This window comes from Mytilus californianus, unplaced genomic scaffold (genome assembly GCF_021869535.1).
Source record: "Mytilus californianus isolate M0D057914Y unplaced genomic scaffold, xbMytCali1.0.p SCAF_3, whole genome shotgun sequence".
Taxonomy (NCBI): domain Eukaryota; kingdom Metazoa; phylum Mollusca; class Bivalvia; order Mytilida; family Mytilidae; genus Mytilus; species Mytilus californianus.
In genome coordinates this window covers 12,947,145-12,964,802 of record NW_026262679.1, presented here as the reverse complement: position 1 = coordinate 12,964,802, position 17,658 = coordinate 12,947,145, and the positions used below count along the sequence as shown (strand labels likewise).

The window sequence follows — 17,658 nt, the reverse complement described above, 5'->3', positions numbered from 1 at the left end:
ATATTTTGACATTGCACAAGGTCATGTTTTTCTCTGACTGTTAATGACGTCTTTATAATAAATCCATCGGATGTTGGATGTGTACTGATTTATGTTTTAGTCTTTGATACATGAATTGTTATATTAGTTGTTATTGGCTTTGAACTAGCTGTCAGTAACTGCGAGAACGTCAAGTTTTTTGTTTTGTTTTTTGTTTTAGGGAGGTATAAATACCCTGCCACGTCCGGTCTGTTTTTGTTAGATGTTTATATGATTTGTATCGATCTGATGAGTTAATCCCTTTTCAACTGATTCTTATAGTTTGTTCTTATGTTGTACTGTTACACCACTGTCCAAGGTTAGGGGAGGGTTAGGGGTCTTCAAGCATGTTTAACCCCGCCACATTCTATATGTGTCTATCCCAAGTCAGGAGCCTATATGTCAGTGGTTGTCGTTGGTTCATGTCTGTCATATTTGTTTTTCGTAAATTGTTTTGTTTTAAATTACGCCGTTAGTTTTCTCTATTGAATTGTTTTATGTTTTTCATGTCGGGCCCTTTTATAGCCGACTATACGGTGTGGGTATTTCTCATTGTTGGAGGTCATACGGTTGTCTATAATTGCTTATATCCACTTCATTTGAACTGTAGTGTATAGTTGTCTCATGGGCAATCATACCACATCTCCTTATTTTTATATTATAATTTTGTGCGGCAGACGCGCGTTTCTTCTACAAAAGACTCACAAAATAAAAAAAAAGTTAAAAGGTCAAATAAAGTACAAAGTAAAAGAGCATTGAAAATAAAAGGTTGCTTTACCCATATATGATATAGCAACCAAAAGCGTCCCAATTAATCTATATATTATAGTACTATATATTGGGCCTGTTTCAGATGATGCCTTCGTCCCAAAAGGAAGGGGTGGGGTTATGATGAAAGCTAGTCTGTCCGCCCTTATATAGGGTACTGTAATACACTGTCCCAGGTTAGGAAGATGGTTGAGCATTCACAAACCCTGTCACATGTGTATGTGCCTATCCCAACCTAAGAGCTTGTAATCCAGTGGTTGCTTTTTGCTATAATTGTTTTTCGTTTAAAGTTTCTAGCATAAATAAGGCTGTAAGTTTTCTGTTTTGGACTTGCATTTTTTGTCATCCAGCGCCTTCTATAGCTTACCATTCGGTAGGAGTTTCGCTCATTGTTGAAGTCTGTACAGTAACCTGTAGCTAGTTCACGTCCTTATCATTTTGTTTTTTGGTAGATAGTTGTCTCATTGGCAATCGTATTAATATCTTTTAACTTTTATATTGATGCTTTTTCAAGACCCTTTTTTAAATTTAAAAAGTAAGCCGTATGAAGGGTTAAATGTTCCGTCTATCCCAAGCTATCCCCTTTTATTCTCAAGCAGCGGAATTACAAAATTTACTAAAAAAAATGTTTGGAAATGTTTTCGAGGGTCTGAGCTAGTGAACGTATACATGATTTTATTTATTTTTATACTACTTTACCACTTGAACATGTTACAATTTGAAAAGTTAATAGTAGATATAAGAAGATGTGGTATGAGTGCCAATGAGACAACTCTCCATCCAAGTCACAATTTGTAAAGGAAACCATTATAGGTCAAAGTACGGCCTTCAACACGGAGCCTTGGCTCACACCGAAAAGCATGTCAACTACGCTTAATGTTCAATTTCTCTAACTTGTCTTTGGATGTAAAGAAAAATAAATACAAGCTATGAAAGTATCTGCTGTGATATAAGATGGACGGTCACTTGAAAAGAAAAGGCTTGTTTTTCAAATGTTTTGCAAATTTTTCATGTGTGTCTTGTGAACAAAAGGAGATGTTACTAATACGTCAAATATACAACAACAAAGCGACAAAAAAATAATCAAAGGACATACATAGTGCAACATACAGTCTTCCACAATATGTCATGCTCTATAACATCCCGACTATATACCATCTTTAGTGGAAATTTGAACAGGTCTGTTCCAAATCATTTTTGATATCAAGTATCAGTACTCAGTTAAAATAAAGGGACATGTTCTGTTAAGATTATATAAACTGTCCACGTGTATAAATATCCTCTTTCAACAGACATGAAAATTATCTTTATTCAATACATTTTATATTCTTTCTTGTTCAAAAGTTGGCATATCATCTGAAGAAATGAAATTGAAAAATATAGAAGTTTTCTATTCTCATCTTTAGGAGAAATTGTTTTTAATGATTGCAGAAAATAATATTTAACCACATTAGCTGGTCTTTATTACTTTTGATTTATGGATATAATTAAGAACCAAGTTGCTATATTTTTCCCCAAAGAAAACACAACAACAATGGTAAAATAAAATTAATGTTCAAAATATTTTTTCTAAAAACAAATAAATAAATATTCGATGTGTCTGGTTGCGCAAGTAAATATGATGATTGTAATTCCCTTAAGGTAGATGGGGGGGGGGGGGGGGGGGGGGGGGGGTCTTAACTAAAATCCATTGAATTTTTTAATAATTTGTCAAAAAGTAGTTTATGTCATGCTTTTTTCAAAAATATAATAAAAAGTATTGGTCACCGGGCTTTTTTTCGAGCTACAGGTTGTGCAAAATTGTCATATTTTGTATAGATTATGCATGGAAAACCCAATTTTTTTGTGATAAAAAGAAAACTAAACCATAAAATTTTAAGATTAAATATGAGAAGATAGCTCTAATAATATGCTTTCAGATAAGAAAAAGAAAAAGTGGGGTCACCGAACTCGTTTTCTTGCTACATCATAGAATAGGTAAATTCATAACACATTCTATTATAAAAGTTACTTTGTCTGAGTTATCTCCCCTTATGTGGCACAGTTGAAAAAAATTGAATGAAAAAAATATTCTATTTTTTTGTAAAATACAGCCGTAAAATATGATTAAACACATAATTTTCTATATTAACACAAAAAGTCTTACACATGAATTACATACTACTCTCGAAATTTGCACATTTTATTAAAGATCTAGACCGATTGTTATCTGCTTTTCAAAATCCAAGATGGAGGAAGACACCCGAGCCACCTTAAAAGTGTATTATATAATTGGGGATTTCATTTGACGTGCATCGAAGTAAAAACCATTTTAGATTCCTACCATATCAGCAATTTGTATCAGTGTCATTCCGAAACTAATAGTGACATTTTTGGAGGCATCATATACCGGTCTGGCAGCAGTGTTATAACGATCTAATATATACTCCAATAAACGCTGTTCATCTGGTAGTTGCTGTGAACGATATATACCCAAAACTGAAAAATAGAAATAAAAAAACGTTTTACTCACCATGTCTGAGATCTGAATGAGTGTTAATCCAAATTTAGCCAATAATATGTGAGAAGCGTTGAATACGGGTCTTGCACCTGGGTTGTAGTCTTTTAACAAAACTTCCAGTAACTTTTGCTCATCTGGGATTCGTCCAAGACAAATGACGAAAAAAGATGAAATTAGAATAGCCAACGCTGGCATTTCTTAAACTTTTAAGGTAATAACTCATTCCTGTTTCAATAGAGGCAAATAGTAAGTGGCATTTTCCAGAGTTCCATGAATCAGTGTAGAAAATGCAATGCAATTAAATTTATGAATTAATTTTCAGCTTTACACAATAAAGTATACATCATTAAAGGATCGGTTGTCTTTTTCGTATATCATATATTGATTTAATATTCTTTTAATTGAAAAATATCCATTAGTTGACGACAACGATGAATTTCCATTAAATTCCTTGCACTATTTGACGTGTCCAACTGTTCAATGTATAGTAAAACGAATCACCCAATCAAAGCTACTTTTCACAGTTAGAACATGATAAAACACGAATAATTAATCTAAATAGCTCAATCACATCAGAAAAAAGGTAACAGTATCTTTATCGTAAGTGAGGTATCCGACATTCCGTCAGCACATACTTCGAACCAAAGTTTTGATATAAGTACATAAGGACAGATAACGTCATTTTTAGTTTGAACATCCACATTTTGTAAATAATTTTAAAAACTTATTCTCTAAACATGCTATTTGATAGCTGTCCATTACATGTCTTAGTTATACATCATAGACAGGTGATAATACATTAAAATTAACACTATTCACAACCGTATCGATCTCACAATTGTTTATGAAAATAAGAAAGCATGTTTCTTTTAAGTTGTTAAGATCAATCAAGTCAATGCCAGTAGTAAACAAACTTTATAGAATGAGAGCATTTGAAATGCTGGCAGACATAATTAAATATCACTGGAATTAATTAATAGTTGATCCTGCCGATCATTGAGTTAATTAATTAACATTTCCTGATGAATACTACTGCGAAAGCTTATTACTTACGTTGTACAGCAGTATATATATATAATGTTTAATGCTGCGAGGTCTTTTTTATACGTCATCATAGACGGGAAGTATTACCGTCTGTTCGTCCGTCCGTCTGTTTCCCGGATGATCACAAGTAGTACAGAAGCGATTGATCAAAATGCAACTTCTTTGAAATATTTAAACCCGCTTTCGATTCGTTACACAAAATATCGGTTTGACGTTCCAGTTACCGGACCTTAACTGTCAGATTTTATACAATTGTTCCCATATCGCGCACTAACTTGGCTAAGCTTGGAAGAACAAATTTACTTCAAACTGTCGTTAGAATGTGTGAAGGTTTTATGCTATGTCATTCCAGGGTAATTGAACCTTAACCGTTAAGTTACAGGCACTGAAGGTATTATGCTATGTCATTCCAGGGTAATAGAACCTTAACTGTTAAGTTACAGGCAATGAAGGTTTTATGCTATGTTATTCCAGGGTAATTGAACCTTAACCGTTAAGTTACAGGCAATGAAGGTTTTATGCTATATTATTCCAGGGTAATTGAACCTTAACCGTTAAGTTACAGGCAATGAAGGTTTTATGCTATGTTATTCCAGGGTAATTGAACCTTAACCGTTAAGTTACAGGCAATGAAGGTTTTATGCTATGTTATTCCAGGGTAATTGAACCTTAACCGTTAAGTTACAGGCAATGAAGGTTTTATGCTATGTCATTCCAGGGTAATTGAACCTTAATCGTTAAATTACAGGCAATGAAGGTTTTATGCTATGTCATTCCAGGGTAATTGAACCTTAACCGTTAAGTTACAGGCAATGAAGGTTTTATGCTATGTCATTCCAGGGTAATTGAACCTTAACCGTTAAGTTACAGGCAATGAAGGTTTTATGCTATGTCATTCCAGGGTAATTGAACCTTAACCGTTAAGTTACAGGCAATGAAGGTTTTATGCTATGTCATTCCAGGGTAATTGAACCTTAACCGTTAAGTTACAGGCAATGTTTCACATGTCGCACACTAACTCGATCATGCTTGTATCAATTTACTTCAAGGTAAGGTGAATGTAAACTCCCTTTCGTTTTTTTGTTTTTTTCCAGAGTAATGGGACTTAAATCGCAAAATTAAAGGCAGCATTACGCCTTATGATACACCTTCAAGGTCATTTCACTGACTTTTGATTGATGCAATCTCTACTTTTCCATTTTATTCTTGCAGCAATTTTTAGATATGCATATGAGGGACATATCTTGCGCTCCTGGCAAATCTGCATATTCGTTCTGTAATTAACTTGCTTGTTTATTCTTTGATCGGTTCAACTAACTTTTCTAAAAACTTAGGCCACTACAACAGACTTTGTGTCTTTTATGATTTATCGTATTTTCACACACTTATATTTGACCTATGATTCGATCAAAATAAAATCACTCAATGGGTCAAGGTAGATCTGATATTTCAAAATTTATTATCCCAATATTAAACTGTATTGTTCTATGTGTCCAGAGACAGAGTGTGAAATAACACTTTAATAAACTTTGTGACTTTATTAATCTCGATTTAGGAGATCATGTCATAATTTTTTGATGGTCAATCCAATTTTTTTCACATACAAAAAAAAATAATCAAGTTTTACTGTCAACATTTATTTGATTATGGGCTAACTGTCACACCATTATTCGAACCCTGTTAAGGGACATGGTATCATTTATTTACTTTCTGGCTTTGATGGGTACGTTAAAATGCCGCCGCTCAATAAAATATAATGAATACACATTGGTTATTGCAAGAAGTCCAACAAACGAAGAACTTTGACTTTCTATCTGTAAGCTTTGTATGCACATAGTTTTACGTAATACTGGGATAAATGAATAACCAGTTGTTACTTAAACGACTACCAACTAGCTGTCATCAACACAACATTCCTTGATGGACAATATTCAAGATTTAGATTAAGAGAACCACAGTGACTGCTCTCTTTTTTTCTCAATGAATGAAATAAAAAAAAAACGATAAGTAGGAGTCAGCAAATCAGATCAGAAGAAAGCAACAAATTATACCGATAAAAACACAGCATTGGTAAAACAATGGTAGATAAAACCACAGAATGCTACAAATAACTGAAAACAAGCTCATAGCACTTAACTCAGCTGATATATAAATCTTGCCGTCTTTTTAACTGCTGCTGTACTTTCTAATAGATTTCCAGTAACGTGGTGAATAGTAATAACTGGAATAATCAGTCTATGTTATGCCAAATATAGGAATCACATAGAATCTCGATACAGGAAAGAAAATAAATAAAGAATTCGTGTTTAATGCTGCAAATATGTGAATTTATATTAAAACTACACACCACAATGATTCAACTATAACCCTTTTTCATAGTAACCCTTATCAAGAAGCTGAATTTATACAAACTTATTAGTAAAGGTTATCTTACCAATGTTGTAATTAGATCTTTGTATATAGTTTACATTGGCACAAATATTCGATTTTGTCATCAGCAAATTAAAACATAACTAAATTTGTATTCTTTTCAAACGTTTTTTTGGGATGTATAAATACACATCCACGTTCATTTTCTATATAGAGATTACTCTATCTATATATTACATTATACATATTTATTAACAGGTTAACTCCTAACTATCCTTCTGCCTGTCGATACTTTTATTTTGGCATTGCACAAGTCATGTCTTCTTTGACTGTCCATGACGTTAAAACACTCAATCCCTATGATGTGTTTTAGTTGATTTTAGTCTCTGATGCATGATTTTTTATTATTAATTGTTTTTGGCTTTTAACTAGCTTTCGGTAACTGCGAGTATTCTCAAATCGTACTTTCGTGTTAATTTGAACTGTTGATACAATTTGTAATCGATTTTTGTTATTTAATGTTTACTTATCCAGTGTTATATCTAGTCCCACTATTTTTAATATATACCACCTTTGATAAGTGTTTAGTATGACGATAAATTTTACCTTTTGTTCTCGTACTAGGAACAACAAAATTATCTATTTTGTAAAAAATATTTCCGTACTCCATATAAGAATATAAGAATATGTGGTATGAGTGCCAATTATCCATGTATACCTTACAACAAAATTATTTTTATTTACCTGTGTACGTTATTTTATTTGGCGGCATTTTGTCCAAAGTTATTTTTGTCTTTCTGGTATTGTTTTACATCTAACCCCCTTGTTTTATTAATTTTGTATTTACATTGTGTCATAGATAAAATTTATTCGTTTAGTGTATGTTCACTTGTTTTTGTTAATATGTCTTTTGATTAAGTTAAGCCATTTCAATTGATATTTTATAGTGTGTCTTTCTATGTTGTGATGTTACACTATTGTTTCAGGTAGGATGAAGGTTGGTGCCTATTAAAACGTTTAAACCCGCTGCATTGAATGCACCTGTCCCAAGTGAGGAACCTGATGTTCAGTGGTTGTCGTTTGTTGCTGTGGTTCATAAGTGTTTTTCGTTTCTCGTTTTTTATATAGATTAGACCGTTGGTTTTCCTGTTTGAATGGTTTTACACTAGTCATTTTTGGGACCCTTTATAGCTTGCTGTTCGGTGTGAGCTAAGGCTCCGTGTTGAAGGCCGCACTTTGACCTATAATGGTTTTCTTTTACAAATTGTGACTTGAATGGAGTGTTGTCTCATTGGCACTCGTACCACATCTTCTTATATCTATGAATTTATATTTTTTGTGCATTTTTAGAGTATATTAGTCCTTCTATCTATCAAATACTGTTATTAACTCAGATGAACGATCACAAGTTTAATAGCAGACATAAATGGGAGTTAATATTGCATGAACCAAGTGCACCGACAGACTAACAATCTCCTACTGTACAAACATCGGCCGTTATGTAAGTCCAAAGTTATATCAATTAGTATATAAGGCCAACAACATGATAAAAACAATATAAAGTCATTTGGCAATATTGAAGATTTAGGATAAATTAAAGGGTTAACAAGTTAACACCCGAATTATTCTACAGACGCACAAAAAAAGACAATCACCAACAAAGAATTCATGGCCCAGGTACAGGTACAAAATGTGGTTAGGTTAATCCAGGTATACGTGCGTAAAATACATAAAACATTGGATAGCACAAATTTGGAAAATAGGGTAAAAATATCGATAAAAAAAACTACAACAAAAGTGTATAGTCGTTTACAAATGCAACAGACTTCAAATATTTTTATTTTGCCAAGTTGTTGTCTACATTTCAAGTTGTAATATCGCCTTCAAGTACTGGTCTATTGTTTAGGTATCTCAGCTTCTCAACTTACAACCTGGCTCAATAGATAGTGCTTCGGTGTTAGCTCTATGTATGTGATTCATTGTCTGTAAATTTATCGTAAAAATTAAATTATGTAATTGTGATGACACCACGGCTGTCCTGTTAACATTTGGCTCTTTTTGTTTAATGTTTTCGTTTTGCTCAGTCTTCAGTTTTCTATGTTGTGTTTTGTGTACTGTTGTTTGTCTTTTTCTTTTTTAGCCATGACGTTGTCAGTTTATTTTCGACTTATGAGTTTGAATATCCCTTTAGTATCTTTCGCCTCTACTTTATGTACTTTCTTTTCCCCGTGATACGGTTCTGTTATTGTAGGCAAATGAGGACGAGCTTCGTATTAGTAGCTTTGATCTAACGTACCCCGGGCTTCAGTATAGTAGTTAGTAGGCATTTGATCCTTTTCATTTTGGGGGTTGAATAGAGTCATACTTTCACAAAAAATACCGACATGTATGATACAATTAAGTCAAAATTTGACCAATTAATGATATTTGTATCCCTTTTGTAATAACAATAACAACAATAACATTTTTCAATAGTGAAAATCTAACGTTTATAGATTTGAAATGTTTGAATTATTGTTTAGAGATATTTGAATTAATTGATATTTAAGTTGTTTGACTTTTAACTTATCAGAAGTCTGTCTATATATTTGTTTAAAGTTTTGATTTAGGAGTTATCCCAAAAAGAAAAGAGAAATTTGACATAAAAATCATTTAGATAATAAATGATACACCATAAATAACTAAGAAGATTAATTAAGCCCTGTTTCAAGTGTTATACTCGTTCGGGAGACCATGAACAAACGGAGTCACATGGACTCAATTCGGGAGACCAGGTTCAAACGGATTCATATGAACTGCAAAGTTTAGCTAAATTGTGTCATGGGCAAGGTACGAAATTCATGCTGTTCTATTTGTGGTAAAAATGTGAGTAACGCTTCATTAAACAACCGTACTTTAACATGTTTAACCCCGCCACATTCTGTATGTGCCTGTCCCAAGTCAGGAACCTGTAATTCAGTGGCTGTCGTTTGTTTGAACTTTCTGTGTATCATACTTGTTTTGCGTTCATTATTTTGTACATAAATTAGGCCGTTAGTTTTCTCGTTTGAATTGTTTTACATTTGTCATTTCGGTACCTTTTATAGGTGACTATGCGGTATGAGTTTTGTTCAATGTTGAAGGCCGTACGATGACCTATAGTTATTAGTTTATGTGTCATTTGGTCTGTTGTGGAGAGTTGTCTCATTGGCAATCATACCGCATCTTCTTATTTTTATATTTAAACGCATTACTGTTTTCTTAACTCTGACCAATTCAAATAAGTTCACAATCATAGTGAACAAACTCTGGACTTAAATATTGTCTCCATCTCTAAGCTGCCAAGCTGTGTTCCAAGTAATAAAACCGTCTATACATAAAAACTTCATCAGATAGTGTATCTGAACTAGATTTGATCATATCTCAGGTTCCTTTGCTTGTTATTGAACGTAATCCTACTTATTACAATCTTAATAGGATGGATATATAACGGAATAGTGGACAATATTTACCGACGTGAAATACATCCTCGTAAGATTGTTATAAATACATTTTGATTGAGAACTAGATGACCTGGCTATTTTTTCAATATAAGTGCCATTTGAGATCATTACCGAAGAGAAAATGTAACCAAATATAACCATTATACCAGAATTCAACAATTCAACAATTTGAAATTGGGAGAAAAACACAAATAAGCAGAAAATAAAATCGAACAAAAACAGAACAAACAAGATCCAATCAAAGATATAGTGCCAATGTCCACTGTATTGGGTCAAAATGTAAAAGTTGTTAAATCCCATTGGACTTTGAATAGCAAATATCAATACTTTAAAAAAAAAACCACAATTTTACATATTTTCATAAAATCAAAATTCAGTTCAGAGTTACATGTTGCCATTGTGTACATTTTCTAACTTGCTAATTTTACATGTTTTTGTAAAATTATGCATTGAAGGTTGTCTCTTATCAAAACGAAAATTTCAGTTTTGAGATATCTTCCGACATTCATAACTTGGTGAAGTTATGATATTGAAAAAAAATAATCAAAGTACACACACATTCATTTGACGTGTTAAATTTTTTATCACATCAAATGACTTCTTTTTTTCAATAAAATAGATAAATAAACCATCTTTCACAAATCTTGCTAAAGAGTGTCCGTTATGTTTTGTGGGATGTATATATACATAGCAACGTCCAACAATCCCTACACATTATATTCAATTTTGATCCATTGCAATAATTCTTTTTTCTTTTTATCCTTTCAATGAAGAGATAGCTGTTTTTTCATACGAAGGCTACCATTTACTTATAATTAAACCAAAAATGTTCGAAAGATTTATTGGGAAAATTGTAGAAATTAATGGTCACATATTTTACCGACTAATGGTCTAAGGGATGTAATCAGAATTTTATTGCACAACAAACAAGTTACATTTTGATCGAAACAAGTAAAAATGTTCTAAAAAAAAGTACATGTATGATGTATAACAAAAATACCGAACTCCCAGGAAAATTCAAAAAGTACATAAAACATGTCAAAATCAAACGTTATCAACCAACAGAACGAGTGGAAACCATCTGTCTTATGCCTGACTTGGTACAGACATCCGAAGAAATTGGTGGGTTGAACCTGGTTTTATAGCTAGCTAAATCCCACTTGTATGGCAGTTTGACGATATTAAACTTATTTTCTCTTACTTTTAAATCTAAGGCATGCATCAATCACACATATGATATATGTCACATAATTCAGTTTGACGGTATTTTGCAGCATCTTATATAAAAAAAATCCCGAGTTTTGTAATGACTGCACATACCAAAAGAATGATGTAATATGGCCGTTCTGTATGGAACGCCATAGCTGTCTTATGTGTCTTTTTTATTATAATAAGGTGTTTTTTTATTATACGAAGGTGGTTTTCTATTATACGAAGGTGGTTTTCTATTATACAAAGGTGGTTTTCTATTATACGAAGGTGCTTTTCTATTATACGAAGGTGGTTTTTTATTATACGAAGGTGGTTTTCTATTATACGATGGTGGTTTTCTATTATACGAAGGTGGTTTTCTATTATACGATGGTGGTTTTCTATTATACGAAGGTGGTTTTATTATTATACGATGGTGGTTTTCTATTATACGATGGTGGTTTTCTATTATACGAAGGTTGTTTTCTATTATACGACGGTGCTTTTCTATCATGTGGATGAGCTTTTCTATTATGTGGATGAGCTTTTCTATTATGTGGATGAGCTTTTCTATTATGTGGATGTGGTTCCCGTGATTAACCGGAAGTGTGGCGTATCACATGATTTGAAAACAGGGACGGGTCAATTGCTAATAAAATATGGAAAAATCTTAAATCAAGAAAATCAATTAAGTCTTTAAAAGTTTTTATGGACTATTATATTTGAAATAAAACAATCAATTAATCATAATTGATAAAGTGAATTATATCTATTATCAATATATCGGAATTCGTCCACCTGTTGACCCTGCATTGTTTTCGTCGATATATCCGGGTTGCACTAACGACAGGACGATTGCCCGGATTGGGACAGGATATATTGACCGGATGAGATATAAATAGTCAGAACTTTTTTGTTATTTGATAGATTATTTCAATATTTGAAGACCTTTGAGATACATAACTATGTTTTATGAAAATCTAACAATAAAGTTGAAATGAACGACAAAAAGTGTCAATATAGCTTTTGTTTGACAACATTTTAAAATAAAACTGAGAAATTTGTTATGCGATATTAATCAATATAATTATTATATATGAAAATGTAAATGTTATAATAACATTTACATTTTCATATATAATTCAACTTATAGTAACAAAAAATGTTTTTTGACCAAAAAAAAAATGACCCAACAGTTTTCAAAATCGCCGAAAAAAAGCTTTTAATGTTTTGAACTGATCGACAAAAATTGTTACTATCTCTTTTGTTTAACAGTTAAAATTTCAACATGAAAAAAAAGAATCTGGGAGACATATAAATAAATTATACAAAAAAATTAACTTTATAGTAAAACATTGTTTCTTTACAAGAAAAGTTGACCTGTGCGAATTATGCGACGAATTATATTGACATGATCGAAAGAAAGTGTTCAAAATTTCTAAATTTTTTTAAATTGAGATACATTTGAAATAAACTTATAAATTGTATGAAACAATAAGTCCTATCCGTTAAAACTTATATCTTTGATCCCAAAATGTTGACCTGATTGAGTTCACCGGCACAATTTAGAAGTACAGATATTTAATTGTAATTGTAATAAGTTTATTGCAAATCAGCATATAAAATAATGCTATAGCATCAACAACATATAAAATATAGTAAACGACATAATATAAATGAAAACAGAAAGCAAAATAATAACAAAAAAAGACTCAAATTAAACAAATAGTACCATATAATCTACTTTATCAATTGTGACCGTAGTTGCCAGGGGAGCGTCTAAACACCACCTAGGCCGCCTTGGTGCACCAAGATCCTGATACTGCACCAAGCCCATGATGGGATGGTGTTATGAATAAAACAAACATACCATCGGATGTAGTTTTTCCTCAAGATAACATATCTGAAATTTTTTGTCAGTACATTTTGTTGTTTTGTCGTAATATGATTTTTTCTGTCATCAAAGGTTTTGTCCGACGGCACGTGCCAGTAATTAACAGGTAATAAAACCACTGATCCATGAAGAAATAAAGAAAGGTTATTATATAATAACGTTGTCTTCCTCAAATGCCAACATTTTATATAATACCTATACCTTAAATTTTTTTTTAATAAGAGATAATGGCAGATTTTGGGGTTAAAATTAGTATGAATTTTAAAGAGATAAAGAAAATCAAAACATTTTAAAATCTTTTAATAAAAAAAATTTGGAATGAAATTTTTATTCTGACACATAAGAAATTCGAAATATTAAAGAAATTTAAGTTAAATATTTTAAACTTTAATTAAAGTGGGTTGTTCGGTGTGAGGCAAGGCTCCGTGTTGAAAACCGTACTTTGACCAATATTAAATGGTTTACTTTCATAATTGTGACCTGCGACTTCGATGGAGATTTGTCCTATTGGTTTTCATACCACGTCATCTTATTTGTATAAAAAGGCCCGGAAAATAAGAGATTTTTTTAATTCCATATCATCATGATTAAGGCAGTGGCTATTTTGCCGACTCTGATTAAATATATTTAGTTCGGTAAAATACAGGGAATTTGTTATTTTGCAGGTTCTTTGTAAACAGCTAACAACATTTGAAACTCATATATATAATCGTTTAAAAACTGTTATCAGTCAAATTTACATTATGACAATATTTCCTTTAAGTTTTTAAACTTTTGGAACAAAAAAAAAACCAATGAATATACATAAAGATGACTAGACGGTATGGATTTTCTCGTTGTTTAAGGTCGTACTGCGACCTGTCATTGCTTAAATCTTCGTCATTTCAACTCTGGTGGATATTTACATTTCTCAATGGCAATCATATCATAACTCCCAAATTATATCATGTATATATGAAATATTTGATTATTGTTTTTACTGTTATTTTCTCAAAATTTTATTTCCAACACTATTTCCCCCCCCCCCAAAAAAAAAATTCTAACAAAGCATCAAAGAAAATATCAAACGGCCTTTTATTATTAATGATTATAAACAAAGAAGAATATGTCATTTGAGTTTTCACACAAGAGATCAAATACATTTAATAATTAAATTGACTTATATAATCAGTTTTAACAATTCAGTTAATATTTTCATAAAATATCATTTTAACAATTATTCCTCATAAAGATTTATTAATTTCAAAATATTATTAGATATAAGAAATGTGTTACACTTATGTCGATCAGCTCATTATTGTTCGTGGCGAAATCCGTCCGCTCATTTTTTTTTTTACAAAACATTTTTTTTTTTCTATAGTTTTAGTTTCATTAAAAAATATTGTAAAACAATAGCTATATTAACACTTTTTGTCGTTCATTTCAACTATTTTTGCTTAAAAATATTGTAACTTTTTTTGTTAGATTTTCATAAAATATAATTATGTATCTCTAAGGTCTTCAAATATTGAAATGATCTATCAAATAACAAAAAGTTCTGACTATTTATATCTCATCCGGTCAATATATCCTGTCCCAATCCGGGCAATCGTCCTGTCGTTAGTACAACCCGGATATATCGCCGAAAACAATGCAGGGTCAACAGGTGGACGAATTCCGATATTTTGATAAAGTCACTTATCAATTATGATTAATTGATTGTTTTATTTCAAATATAATAGTCCATAAAAACTTTTAAAGACTTAATTGATTTTCTTGATTTAAGATTTTTCCATATTTTATTAGCAATTGACCCGTCCCTGTTTTCAAATCATGTGACACGCCACACTTCCGGTTAATCACGGGAACCACATCCACATAATAGAAAAGCTCATCCACATAATAGAAAAGCTCATCCACATAATAGAAAAGCTCATCCACATGATAGAAAAGCACCTTCGTATAATAGAAAACAACCTTCGTATAATAGAAAACCACCATCGTATAATAGAAAACCACCATCGTATAATAATAAAACCACCTTCGTATAATAGAAAACCACCATCGTATAATAGAAAACCACCATCGTATAATAGAAAACCACCTTCGTATAATAGAAAACCACCATCGTATAATAGAAAACCACCTTCGTATAATAAAAAACCACCTTCGTGTAATAGAAAAGCACCTTCGTATAATAAAAAACACCTTATTATAATAAAAAAGACACATAAGACAGCTATGGCGTTCCATAGTTCTGATTAAATGACAACTGTCGTCGTTATCATTGTATTTCGTTTACTTGGAATCGATAAAAGATGTTGCTTTGTACAAATATTAAATATCCTAAAAGGCAGTTTGGGTTAAAAAAAAAACCCATTTAATTCTGATGAAATTCACGATAAAGAAAATAATAAAGTTTGTGGATAAGAGGAATTGCTTTTAAATAAACAAACGAAAAACATGTACATTTATATAAATTATTAATGAATTAAACACAGCAAACAGAAAAATATCAGATATAGATTACAAAAAGGAAATCAGCTAGACGCAGCTTTAGTGTCAAGAATTGGGTAATTTCTATACCAGAAGACAAGACTTAAGAACCAGTTTTCAGTATCTATACGTAAATTCTTATACTTTATTATCCAGCACTAGTTTTACGTGTACACGTGTTCTATCTTCTGTATAAATACCAATAGTTGCTGGACTATGATTTTATTCCGTTTCATCTTTGTACCTTTTGTTATTCCACAGTTAGAGATAATTTTGAGGTTTTAGAACTCAGCACACAACTAATTTAACCGTGCCACACGCGAGCTTTTTTACTCTTTATTCATTCTATTTTGGCATAAAGGTATAAGCAATAAATCAAAGCATTTATTTTTCTTCATTGCTTAACTATCGTACATCCCTGAACTTGTCTGAAAAAAATCCTTAGTTAGATTCACAAAGGATACCACAGCTACAGCTAGGTATACCTAATATCTTGACTTGTGTATTGAAATTGATAGTGTAGATTGATTGCAACCTAAATTTTACAACAAAAGAGATTACTTCAATATTAAAATTTCTATTGCCAGGTAGCAACATTTTAGCAGCTCCTGGATATGGCGTATATATCTCCTAGCAGATAAGAGATCCAAGGACTTTCGCTTCTATCCTCTTTTCCTCGTTTATTACATTACAGAATATGAAATGTCAGTGTATTTCAGTTATCATGAACACACGGATGTCACTAGTGGAAGAAGAACAGGCGTTCATCCACAGGTTTTGTCTGTGGTGTTTCGTAGACTGGTGGATTGACTTCGTTCGCCTCTATTTCGATCGTCCAATTGGTATTTTTAACACATAACGAATCCGAGTTAATCCCAATCTTGAAAATTGTTCTATACATTGCTTTATAATACAGAAACCACATCCAGCATTAAATAATCTACCATTTCCCTTAGGATCTTTAGTTGAATCTGGCTATTCTTTTTATCTACCATTTCCCTCAGGGATTTTAGTTGAATCTGGCTATTCTTGTTATCCACCATTTCCCTCAGGGACTTTAGATGAAGCTGGCTATTCTGTTTATCTACTATTTCCCTCAGAGACTTTAGATAGATCTGGCTATTCTTTTTATTTACCATTTCCCTCAAATTTTTTAGATGCATCTGGCTATTCTTTTTATTTACCATTTCCCTCGGAGACTTTTGATGAATCTGGCTATCCTTTTTATCTACTATTTTGCCCCCAGGGACTTTAGATGAATCTGGCTATTCTTTTTATCTACTATTTCCTTCAGGGACTTTAGATGAATCTGACTATTCTTTTTATCTACTATTTCCATCAGGAACTTTAGATTAATCTGGCTATTCCTTTTATCTACTATTTTCCTCAGGGAGTTAGATGAATCTAGCTATTCTTGTTATCCACCATTTCCCTCAGGGACTTTAGATGAAGCTGGCTATTCTGTTTATCTACTATTTCCCTCAGAGACTTTAGATAGATCTGGCTATTCTTTTTATTTACCATTTCCCTCAAATTTTTTAGATGCATCTGGCTATTCTTTTTATTTACCATTTCCCTCGGAGACTTTTGATGAATCTGGCTATCCTTTTTATCTACTATTTTGCCCCAGGGACTTTAGATGAATCTGGCTATTCTTTTTATCTACTATTTCCTTCAGGGACTTTAGATGAATCTGACTATTCTTTTTATCTACTATTTCCATCAGGAACTTTAGATTAATCTGGCTATTCCTTTTATCTACTATTTTCCTCAGGGAGTTAGATGAATCTAGCTATTCTTGTTATCCACCATTTCCCTCAGGGACTTTAGATGAAGCTGGCTATTCTGTTTATCTACTATTTCCCTCAGAGACTTTAGATAGATCTGGCTATTCTTTTTATTTACCATTTCCCTCA

General features: G+C 32.0%; 1 protein-coding gene across 1 annotated transcript in view; it reads right to left on the bottom strand.

Moving 5' to 3' along the window:
- LOC127732969 (neuronal acetylcholine receptor subunit alpha-2-like) overlaps positions 1 to 3,811 on the bottom strand; it is a 60,162-nt gene extending 56,351 nt beyond the window's left edge. Inside the window, exon 1 of the mRNA XM_052242213.1 lies at positions 3,299 to 3,811. Coding sequence (XP_052098173.1) covers positions 3,299 to 3,481 — 183 coding nt within the window. The 5' untranslated portion in view covers positions 3,482 to 3,811. The remainder of the gene's footprint in view (positions 1 to 3,298) is intronic.
- Positions 3,812 to 17,658: the final 13,847 nt, after the last annotated feature.